This window comes from Heterocephalus glaber, unplaced genomic scaffold (genome assembly GCF_053883595.1).
Source record: "Heterocephalus glaber isolate CG9 unplaced genomic scaffold, H.glaber_assembly_v1.0 deba00000594, whole genome shotgun sequence".
Taxonomy (NCBI): Eukaryota; Metazoa; Chordata; class Mammalia; order Rodentia; family Bathyergidae; genus Heterocephalus; species Heterocephalus glaber.
Genome location: NW_028258151.1, coordinates 10,118,110 through 10,130,226, shown reverse-complemented (window position 1 = coordinate 10,130,226; position 12,117 = coordinate 10,118,110). Strand labels below are relative to the sequence as shown.

The 12,117-nt window shown below is 38.3% G+C and overlaps 1 protein-coding gene across 11 annotated transcripts in view; it reads left to right on the top strand.

Moving 5' to 3' along the window:
- Positions 1 to 12,117, top strand: part of Prim2 (DNA primase subunit 2) — a 397,094-nt gene that overhangs the window by 373,800 nt on the left and 11,177 nt on the right. For all 11 annotated transcript variants that reach the window (XM_087204938.1, XM_087204937.1, XM_087204946.1 and 8 more), the window contains one exon: positions 9,243 to 9,311. In XM_087204938.1, coding sequence (XP_087061064.1) covers positions 9,243 to 9,311 — 69 coding nt within the window. The remainder of the gene's footprint in view (positions 1 to 9,242; positions 9,312 to 12,117) is intronic.

The window sequence follows — 12,117 nt, the reverse complement described above, 5'->3', positions numbered from 1 at the left end:
AGCTGCCAGTGAGTGACAGCCACAAAAGCGTGAGGCAGCAGGTGAAACTGAGTCAGTGAAAAACAGGAGCAAAGAGATGTGTTTAAAAGTGTTCCAAACTCGGCATCTCTACCCTGTGTTCCTTTCCCTTTCAAAGTAAGGGAAGGTTAGAAGTGAAGTGGGACAGTCAGTGTGACCTGGTTTGGAAAGGTTGAGCTCTTTGGGAACCAGCAAGGTTGTCACTGCTTCTGAAGCAGTGACAGAAGCTGACCTTGGCTGAGGGGCAGGTGATCCTCGTGTCTCACTGACGAGGACAGCTGCCCTGGCTGTGTGGGCAGCTAGGTCCTGTGGCATCTGAACCTCGTTTCCAGGCGCTGAGGCAGGCAGAGGGAAGTTGCACCTGGCAGGAAACACCGGAGCATCAGGGAGAGAGAATGAAATGTGGCCCAAAGTCACACAATGTTATTTTTATATATACAGGTACAAATACATATACATGTATGTTATATGTGTGTTTACCTATTCTGTGATGTGTTTATGGTACTTCCCACCAGCATTGATGAATTCTTCATATCTCTTCATCAATTGGTTGTGATCCATTAGATCAGATCTTTGGTTCATCAAGTCAGAAAAATAATCACCTTCTTCAAGGCTATCTTGGTTAGCTGCTTAACTGTCTTACAGGAAAAAAAGAGTCAGTGAATTGTCTTGAGGATGAAGTAGTAGAAGTATATGCCTTTACAAACTTAATGCAAATGTGACAAGCTTATAAACTTGTTTTTCTTTTGGAGGTACTTAGGATCAAACCTAGGGCCTTCACACTTAGCTACATCTGCAGCCTTTGTTAAATTTTTGAGACGGGGTCTCACTGAGTCCCTAAATTGCCCAGTCAGGGCTCAAGTTGTGATCTTCCTGCCTCATCCTTCCAGAGTTGATGGGATTACAGGAAGGAACCAGTTGGCTGATGAACTATTTAAGTGAAAAACCTTGTTTTATTTATTTTTTAATCTAATACTCTTCTTGCTGGAATTTAGTCAAATGACAAAAGAATAGATAAGAGTATACAGAGAGAAAAGCTACAGAATATGAATTAACAAGATACAGTAGTTTGATATCATTACTCCTCAATTTTTCTTAGCCTTATTACTAATGAACTAGACTAGAACAATAAATGGAGTATTACACTTGACATTTTGTATTTTAGTCTTGAAATACTGGTATTAAAATCTAAAAGTCATACTGCCATTTGACCAATACTGTATTCTTAGATCTTTGAAGAAACTTTTTCTTTAATAACTTATCAAATAAGTATTTGATGTGATTGTGTAGACTGTTTGATTATACTCTTTGAATGCAGTAAGGAAACTTCTAGCCCAGATATCAGAGTTGGCCCTTATTTCAGTTTCCTCTAGCCCTCACCTTTGGAGAACCGCTCTCTGGAATTATGCTATGTGTAGGAAAAACGCAAATGTGTGCTTTGGTTCTTGTTTTTTTTTGGTACCAGGGATCGAACTCGGGTCCTTGCACTTGCACAGCAGGCAGCGAAACCACTGAGCTAAATCCCCCGCCTGTGTGCTTTGGTTCTTTAGGGTGGAAATGAGAATTGCGTCGGTGTCCTTACTCAGTGAACACGCTTTGTGAGCTGTGGGGTACACTTTGACGTTGACCAGCCACATCACAACATGTTGTGGACTGCACTGTACTTACCTCATTCCCACACCTGGTTCATTCTTCTTCTTGCTTCTTTCCGTGTGTCTCCCCATCATGGTTACTTGTCCCATTAGTTTCCAGCTCTGTGTAGAGGTGTGTCCAGACCCTTCTGTTCCTGGCCCGCATAGGAGCCACCCTGCCTGCAATCTTGGGTGGGCTGTGGGGGCTGTGTGTGAGCCTGTACTGGAGGTTCAGGTACTGGCTGGCATTCACACTCTTTTACCTTCCTGTGGGCTCACTTTTTAATTAGCACAGCCTCAGAAGGGTCAATATCAGAGTGGGTTGTTACCGAAAGAGCAAGCCGGCCTAAGTCTGTCAGGCTTCCTCTGTGATCTCTTCATTCCGCATGTGACTGTTTACCAGCCCTCACCAGAAGCTGAACAGTGGAGATTGCCCCCATCTTGTACTCTGTGAACTAAACCTCATTTTTAGATAAAGTCTCCAGCTTCTGGTACTTTGCTATAGTAACAGAAATGGACTAAAACAGGAGCAATCTCTCTATGGGCGTGTGGGTCCTCAGAATCTGTCTAGGGAAACACTGTCAGAGTGGTGTTGCTGGGACTAGACCATCCTTTTTACTTCTTTACCTTTTGGAGTATTTTGATTCTGGCTCCCAGATTCCAGAGTCTGTGCCAGCATCTCTTTTTCTTGGTTTTTGTTGTTTATCAGATTTTTTTGGGGGGGGGCGGGGTACCAGGGATCAAACTCGGGACCTTGTGCTTTCGAGGCAGGCAGTGGAACCACTGAGCTAAATCCCCGGCCCGATTGTTTATCAGATTTTTAATTTTGCTTTTTATCACAAATTGGATTTTAGTGTCTTGCTTATACCTTAATTTTCCCTTCTCATTTTTAGCTTTATACTCCCTGCTTTGGCACCCAACCAATCAACAAGCTATCATGCTATCCTCAAAATAGAGCTACTTGCAGAGTATCTTAACACAGGATTTGTCAGTGATGTTCATTTCAGAAAAACTGAACCACCCAAGTGCAAAAATGTAGTGAGCTATATTCCCTGTCTGAATGCTAGAACATCAGAATCCCTTGGGAGACAGTTGAAGTTGGCAAGGTGGGTCCGTGGCTAAGATGTTGCTAACACCAAGAGGTTCTTTCAGTGTCACACTTAACATGAACTGCAGGAGAGGCAGTCTACTCATGTTGTTTCGTAAGTGGGATTTGAGTGACTGATGTTTAAGTGACAGGTAAGTGCCAGTAATAACAAACAAGCTGAGTTTTAAAAGTGGTTCATTTTATTTAGCAGTTGTTCAGGAAGGGTGAGGCATGGGTGATACAGATTCCTGTTGAGCAGTTCCACGCAGAACTTCTCAAAGTTTATGGCCGTCAGTAGGCGGCACTTCCATCTCCACATCTGACCACTGTCAGCGGCTAGTACCAGCAGGGCCCAGGCTCCATCCTGTAGTCTCAGATTCTAGCAATGAGCTCCCTATTTTGACATTTATATTGTTAAGTTTTTTTCTCAGTACAGGGGTGTGAAACTAGGCTTTTTGTACTGAGCTATACCTGTAGCCCCTATTTGTTTGTTTTGAGACAGTATCTCACTAAATTGTCCAGACCAGGCTCAAACTTGCAGTCCTGCCTCAGCCTCCCAGAGTGCTGGGATTACAGGTGTGGGTTACCTGGTTAGTTGTTGAATTTTTTGAGTAATATTTTATATTTTTATTTTATTGGGGTTTTTTTCCATTAAGTTTATTGGTACATTTTAGGTATAAAATAGTTACATTTATCATTAGGCTCTTGTGCCTTTACATGATGTATCTTGGTTCTTATTTTTATGCCTTCCCCTGCCCTCCCTTTACCCCCTCCACCTTTCCCTATTTGCAAAGACTTTGTTTCCACTTTTTTCCTTTTCTCGTATTTTTTCTTTTCACTTCTTTCCTTTCCCCTACCCCTCCCACTTCCCCTACTCCTTTAGACCTTTTCTTCCTATTACACAATATCAGTTGTACATTATTTTAATTACAATGTCAAAATTTAGAGGACATTGCTACAGACTTTACAGAATTTAAAAGGACATAGAAAGCATATTACAAAAATCTTTTTTGAAATAAATTTGAGAACTTCAAAATACCTTAGAAGACAAATTAATGAAAATGACTCTGGAAGAAATAGAAAACTTGAATAGCACCTATTAAAGAAAGTACATTCTTAGCTTGAAAACCTACCTATATGACAAAAACAGGCTCATATACATTTTAACTGAGGAATTATATCAAACATTTAAAGCAGAAAAATAAAGGAACATTTCTCCCTTCATCTTAGGAAATCAACATTGTGCTAATACTAAAACTGGATAAAGATAAGAAAAAAGTATGAACATAGATAACAATTTGTTTAACAAAACAAACTATTAGAGGTCAGATCTGGCAGTATGTAGAAAGTGGTTTTATTATAGGGATGGCAGTGTGTTCAGCATTGGAAGATCCACCCCCATAAATCATCATTTTAACAGAGGAAAGGAAAAAACCATATGATCCTGTCATTAGTTGCAGAAAAAGTATTGGACTAAATTCTACAGCTGTTCATGGTAAAAGCTATCAGGAGACTAGGAGTAGAACAGAACCTTCTCAGCAGATAAGACATGTACTCCATACTTCGAGCAAAAATGCCTTATATGACTGGAAAAGATACAATGCTTTCTCCCTAAGGTGGGGAACAAGAGCAGATATGCCTACTCTTCATCTGTCCATTAAACTTTGAAACATAGGCCCAAACCAAAATAGTCTGGCAATAAAAAGAAACAATTAGCATAGGATTGGCAAGGTAGAAGTAAAATCTTTATATGTAGATGAAATGATCATCTACAGAGAAAATACTAGGAAATCTGTAGGAGCCCCTAGAACTTGTATCTGAATTTAGCAGGATTAGAAAACACAAGGTATATATAAAAATTCAGGTCTATGTATACTTGCTATAAATGAAGAATTGGATATTGAAATTTAAAAGTTATGGTGGAGTACAAAGGACCTAGAAAAGTAAAAAGAAAAAAAAAAAACAATGTTGGAAGACATTTATTACCTAATTTTAAGACTTCCTCTAAAGCTACAGTAATCAAGGGAGTGTTGGTATAAGGAAAGACATATAGATCATTGGAATAAAACAGAAAATCTAGAAATAGAACCACACATATATGGTCCACTGAGTTTTGAAAGATTATTTAACATTAACATTTTATAGAACATAAAAACTCAAGAGCCGAGGAAAAGATAGTGCTTTCAGCAAATGGTACTAGAACACCTGGTATCCATATATAAAAAATTAACCTCAACCCTTTATTTCCATACATAAAAATAACTTGAAAGGATCTATGAACCTAAATATGAAAAACTAAAACTATAAAACTTTATGAATTTAGGTTAGGCAGGAGTTTCCTAGGATACAAAAATCATGATGTATAAAAGAAAACAATTGATAAATGAGATTCCATCACAATTTAGAACTTTAAATGACATTGTTAAAAAAATGAAGAGTAGTCCTTAAACAGACCATATTTATAATACATATAATGTATGACCAGAATATATAAAGAAGACTTACAGCTCATTAATAGACAACTCAATTAAAAAGTAGACAGAAGATGAATAGCCAGTACAGCACAAGGAAAGGTGTGGAACACTAGAATCAGAAAAATACGAATCAGTACAATAACAAAGTTGTATTATACACTCATTAGGGAGATGAAGTTAAAAGTTTTAAAAGAACAAATGTCAGCTTAGGTGTGAACCAGTTAGAACTTTCTTATACTGCTAATGTGAATGTAAAATGATAAAACCATTTTGGAAAACAATATAGAAATTTCTTTTATTACTGTTAAGAACCAACAGTTCTGTTAGGTTTTTACTTAAGAGGAATGAAAACCACATGTACACAATAAATTTATACATACAAGTTGACTATCCCTTATCTGAAATTCTTAGGACCAGAAGAGTTTCAGATTTTGGTTTGAAATCCACTTGATCTGCAAAGAGTATAGCTACTCCTGCTTTTTTTCGGGTTCCTGTCACATGGAGTATTGTTTTCCACCTTTTACCCTTCAGTCTATTAATTTTTTTGGGTTTTTGTTTGGGGGGGGGTTGGTAATAGGGATTGAACTCGGGTCCTTGCACTTGCGAGGTAGGCAGCGGAACCACTGAGCTAAATCCCCAGCCCAGTCTGTTAATTTCTTTTTGAATTGTGTTTCTTGTATGCAGCATATTGTTGGATCTTGCTTCTTGACCCTTTCTGCCAATCTATTTCTTTTGATTGGTGAATTGAGACTATTAACATTGATGGTTATAACGGATACATATTGAGTTATCATTGTTATGACTTTTTCTTTTTGTTGGATTCTCCCCCTTTGTGTTTAATTTCTTGTTGCACTGAATGGATTCATTCTGCTGGGATTCCTGGGGTTGTGATCCTCATTGTCTTTTCCTAGGATATTGTCTCAAATTTTTTGGAGTGCTGGTTTGATATTCATGAAGTTCCTGAGGTGCTCTTTGTCATGAAAGTATCTTATTTCTCCATCAATTTTAAAAGATAGTTTTTCAGGGTACATCAATCTGGGTTGGAGGCTGTTTTCCTTTAGGGCTTGAAATATGTCACTCCAAGCTCTTCTTGCCTTGAGGGTTTGCATTGAGAAGTCTGCTGTGATTCTGATGGGTTTTCCTTTGTATGTGATTTGTTTCTTTTCTCTAATTGCTTGTAGAACTTTGTTCTTCTCTTGGGTTTCTGGAATCTTAATTATTTGCCTACGTGTAGATTTTTTTTTTTTGATCAAGGCTAGTTTGTGTCATATATGCCTCACTTATCTGTATGTCAAGTTTTTTTCCCCTGCTTCGGAAGTTTTCTGCCATTACTTCTGTGAACAGTTTTTTTTATATCATCTGCACTCTCTTTTGTTTCTTCATTGACTCTAGTCAGTCTTATGTTATTCTTCTTTGCATCATCTAGCAGCTGCTGGATTGATTTCTCGTGGTGCCTTACAATTTTGAAGCAATTTTTCTTTTCCTGGTCACTAATTGCAATCTTATCTTCTATATCTGAAATTCTGTCCTCACATTGGCTCATTCTGCTGTGTAAGCTTCCAATGGAGTTTTTAATCTCCTGGAAATCTGTTTACATCTGTTTTACAGATTCCATTTTTTTCCTATGTTGGGATTCCATCATGTTCCTCAGTTCCTCTATTTTTTTTTACTTGTGTCCTCTCTAGATTTATTAATCATGTCTTACACTATGGGTACAACCTCTGCTGTGATCTGAGAAATTATTTGATTTTATTTTTTCCAGATCCTCTTTTGTTGCCAGTTCAGGGAGTCCAGGTAGTTGAGTATCATATTGTTCCATCATGTTTCCCTTTGGGGTTGCTACAGGTGATCTGGAAGTCTGTTTTTGAGACATGTTTATGTGTCTTCTCATTGTGATGGGGTGGGGGGATAGGTGTTGCTGGCGCCCACGCGGCTCACCTCTGCACTGAGAGGGCTGGTACAGTGGCCCAGAAGCCCCCTCCTGGGTGCTGGGAGCAGCTCATTTCCTCTGCATTGAGGGGCTTGTATGGTGGCCTGGAAGCCTGTATTTTTATTTTAACTTTAAAAGGATGTGATTTTCCTTTTTATTCCTAAGTTGCATGTGATTTTTACATTATTTTTTAATTTTCTTTGCACCTCATGAGACTGGCATCCCTATTTCAACAAGATATATTTCTTCATCTCTGAAAGGAAGATAATATCTTCATGGTTGAATGACTTACATGTTTCCAAGAAAACTTCAAACCAAAATTCTTCCTAGAAAGATAAATAAAAAGGGAAAGGGGAACTATGGAAGAGCCAGCTCTAGAAGTGGGTTAAGATTATAGCAGAGGTCATTGTGTGCTTAATCTAATTTTAATTCTTTTAGAAGAACCTAACATTTTCAAAAATTTGCCTTTCTTATATCCTGTGGCTTATGTGTCAGTTTTCCTTAATAACTTTTAAAACATGTGTATATCACCCTACTAAATACGTTAATGAGTCTTTGTCTAATAGCCTGTCTCCCAAACATGTATTACATTATATGTGTACAATGTTACATATTTACTTTGTAAGGAAGATACCTGTATTTCTATTTTATCTACATATAGCAAGAAATATAAGCCACATGGTTGCTTTATTTCTATGAATTTATCTTCTCTTCTGGACATTTGTGGTATCATTTAAATCATAAAATTATGTTTGAAGTCTTGGTTCTTCAAAATTCTATTTCATGCATATTAGTATGTTTTTCTTGATGCTGGCAAATGATTACTTGCAAATTCATCTGAAAACAATTTGAGTGTCCTTGTGGGAAAGCATGACGGTATAATTATTGATCTTAAATACATTTCTTTTTTCCCCCTTAATAATTCAAGAAAAATGGGTGAACTAGGCAAATAGACAGGATCCTGGGTTCTATGATTAGTTGGCATTTACACAGATCTTTCACATGAGATTTAATAAAGTGTAACATGGAGTTTAGAAAGGTAATCTATAAGAAAATCAGAGAAAAAGTCTTTTAAGCACATTTTTGACAGTATTGCATGATGCTCTTTCTGCAGCTGTAATTGTCTAGTGTTTCTGTCAAAAGATGTAAAGCTGTATTCAGTAATGAGGCTGGCAGGAATCTGAGACTTTGTGTTCATTTCTTTTCATGACGGGAAGTCCAGCCTTTTGAAAAGAGGTAGAAATTAACATTTCTCCAGAATTACATTTCCCTTCATTTGAGGTTATCTGTTAATTCCAGTATTTTACTGTGTTTGGTAAATAGGCCAAATATACATTTTATTATATTTGAAAGTCAGGAGAGGCAATGAAACTTAACAAATTTCAACTGGCATTGAGGTTTGCTGATAAGCATGGCAGTTGCACCACTCCAAAAAGATTACATTATGTAGAATTGGAAAGCAAGTTGTATTTACAAAAGACAGGATGATGTTCCTAATAGGAATTCAGAATAGACTATCCACTCTCATGTTCTGCTCAGCTTTACTAGAAATAACTTCATTTTTGAAAGGACAAATCTGAATGAAGCTGCAAGCATTCCCTCTCCACAGATACTCATCCAAAGGGTTTATGTTAAATTCTCCTGATGGGCACACAGCAGTACTTTCTGCTGGATCTATAGAAACAAGTAAAAATCTAAATAATATACTTGATTGCTTCATGCACCAGCCATTGGATTGCTAGATTTATGTCTACAAACTGTGGAAGCAATGTTGCAATATGATATTGTGACAGTAACTGTCACAGTCATAATACAGGGATCTATTTTCATCTTGTCAGGGTAAAGTTATTAAGATTCACAGACAGTAGGTCAGAAGGGTCACCTACTATCACTCCTCATCTGTGGTTAAATGCTGACCTAAACAGCTAGTATATAATGTCAGAATTATCACAGTGTCCGGGATACAGAAGTACAACCTGCTGCATGATTTATTGCGTTTCCTGTCTGGAATGAAGATTATGAAAAGGCCAACAACTGTGAGCGGCAGTGGTTCAGAAGAAACTTAATTTCTATTTTTTTCCTCTTTTCCTTTTTCATTTTAGATTCTGGATTTAGTAAAGGGGACACATTACCAGGTAGCCTGTCAGAAGTACTTCGAGATGATCCATAATGTAAGTACATTTTAAAAATCTTTATAGCCTAATTCTTTGTCGCTTGTGTTCTTTTGTGTTTCATTCAAGGTTTTTAGTGGCAGCATTAGAAACACTAGCTGTTTTCAGCACAAAAGAATATATGATATGCTGTTAGGAAACTTACACAATCTATAAAAGGGCCAGAGAACTAAGCATGGATGCTATAGAACCAAGAACATTGTAGCTGGGATAAGCTACATCATGAAACGAATCTTACTTTAGTTCAGGTGATGCCCACTATTCTGTATATAGGGACAAGACCAAGGGTTGAGAAACTCTCTGTAAAGAGCCAAATTGTGAAATTTTAGGCTTCGTAATTCACGTGGTCTCTGTCACAGTTACTCACTTGTGCTGTTGTAGTGCAAAAGCAGCCATAGAGTGTGTGTATTATAAATGAACAGGTATGGCTGTGGACCAGTAGAGCTGGCAGTGGGCTAGCTTTGAGCCATTGTCCTTAGTCTGCCAACCCTGACTGGAGTAGCTCTAGAACCTTTGTCATAGCTACCCAGGTGAACCAAAGGCTTTTTCCATCTTCCACGCAGAGAACCTGATCCTTCTGCTTGTGGCTGCCCTCTCCTGTTATTCTAGTCTACTTCCCAAGTCACACTCACTCTCATAGTAGCACGTAGGCTGCATGTGGACCCTAAGCAACCAAGGAGTCAGAGAGGTTGATTGGTTTCTATCTGGCCAGCCTCCTTGGCACAAAAGGCCTGCTAGGTAAATGGGGAGACTGCCGAGTGACTCAGCATGTCACAGAGTCCAAAGGGGCAAAGCCAGAGCCCAGAGCTTGGAGACCTATAGAAACTAGAAACAGACAGTGTGGGAGGAACTGTGGTGCTCTGAGGAATTCAGGTCCTGTTGGGAGCATTCACATGGACACACCCAAGGCTCTGTGCACTCAGACAGAACACATCTGCAAGCCGGATTCTGCCCATTGCCCCAGTTCACAACCCTTCATCCTGAGCAGGAATTCCCACATCCAAGAGTGAGTGGACTTCGGGGTCCAGTGTCTCCTAAAACATTTTACAGGTGCGTTTTTATGGAATCCAATGTATTTATCTGGTCTCACAGGGATCCATGGTCTCCCAAGAATGATAGTGCATTTTTTGAGTTCCTTAGCAGCTACCAGGCTGTTTTTTTTTTTTTTAATCATGCTAAGTTTTAAAACTATTTTCATATTTTCTGTTGTCACAAAGTAAATTTCCTGTTCTGGTTTATATAATTGTAGAGTTTCTTGCTTGATAAAGAGTTCATAGGAATAATATCTTCTATAACATTGTCAATAATAATTAAAATGATGATAATACCAGTAGAACCCCTTAGTCCATGCCACCTACAGCACTAAGTCCTTTGAGCACATTAGCTCCCTTATCTAACTGTGACCAGGTATTATTTATATCCCCATGTATTAGTAAAACCTGGAGAAGCCAAGCAACTATGCATGATCGTATTGCTGATTAGAAAGGGGCTTGGGTCTGAACCAGGCTAAGTCATCTGTAGCTGTGAGCCTGACCATGACTGCACTCTTCTGTGAAATCTGCTACTGTATTTATAATCACTGCCGAGGCGATATGCATTTTCCTATCTAGAGTCAGAGAATGGTGAGTGTGGATGAACAGATGTCATCGGATTCCGCCTTTGTATTTCTGTACAAAGAGATGGGGCTTAGTGCCTCTGTGTGACTTGTCCAACTACCCCAACAGCTTTGGGAGACTTGGGCCCGAAGCCTGGCCACTGTGGAACTAGACTTCTCTCTCCTACACCCAGCATGTGAAAATGCTGTTATTTCAAAATACACTTTTACAAAATTTAAAAGATTAGACATCAAAAACCACTACTGCAAACAATAACAAAATCTGGTTTCTCCAGAGTAGGAATTGTAAGGTACCCTGCATGTGTTTGGCGTTTCAGCCCGTTTGGTAGGACTTGTTGCCTCAGAGACTGCGTTTCACAATTTGCTGGCTCAGCATGAGAGATTTAATTTCTTACATGTTCTCAAATATTTGTGGACCCTATTAATTTAGAGGTCTCAGAACTCTCAAAAATTGAGGTCTACTGTCCAGTCTCCTTTTTTAAAAAGTACGAAAATTAGACTTAAATATTGAGTTTGTTACATAAGCACTAAAAAATGAATATTTCTTTTAATTCTTAAAATTTGACTTGGAGCCTTTCTCCTATTGATTATTCCCCCCAAGAATATTGCTACCATTGCCTGTTTTTAAAACTTGCCTTAGACACATGAATATATGAAAAGACATGAATCTAAATCCTCCACATACGGAAGTAGTCAAACCGCACATAAATCAATGAAATAAAAAGGCTGTTTGTAGGGCCGGAGATTTAGCTCAGTGGTTCCACTGCCTGCCAAGCAAGTGCTAGGTCTTGAGTTCTATCTCCGGTACCAGAAAAAAAAAAGGCTGTTTATGTTCACTAGCTCTCCCAGTATAGATTTTTAGATGTGAATATCTCCTTCCATTTATTATATTTTCTAATTTAATTTAAAAACAGAATCTGTTTTTTTAAAAAAACTGTGTATCCTTTTATTGGTACATTTTAGGTATACAATATAATGACATCATTGGAAATTTGCACCTTTACATACTGTCTTGGTTCTTATTTTTTCCCCCTTCCCCTGCCCTCCCTTCAAGCCCTCCATCCCTCCCTATTTACAAAGACTTTGTTTTCTCTTTTTTATTTTCTCATATTCCATTCCCTTCTTTCCTTTCCCCTACCCCTCCCACTTCCCCTTTGACCCTTTTCTATTTCACACTTTCAGTTTCTCACA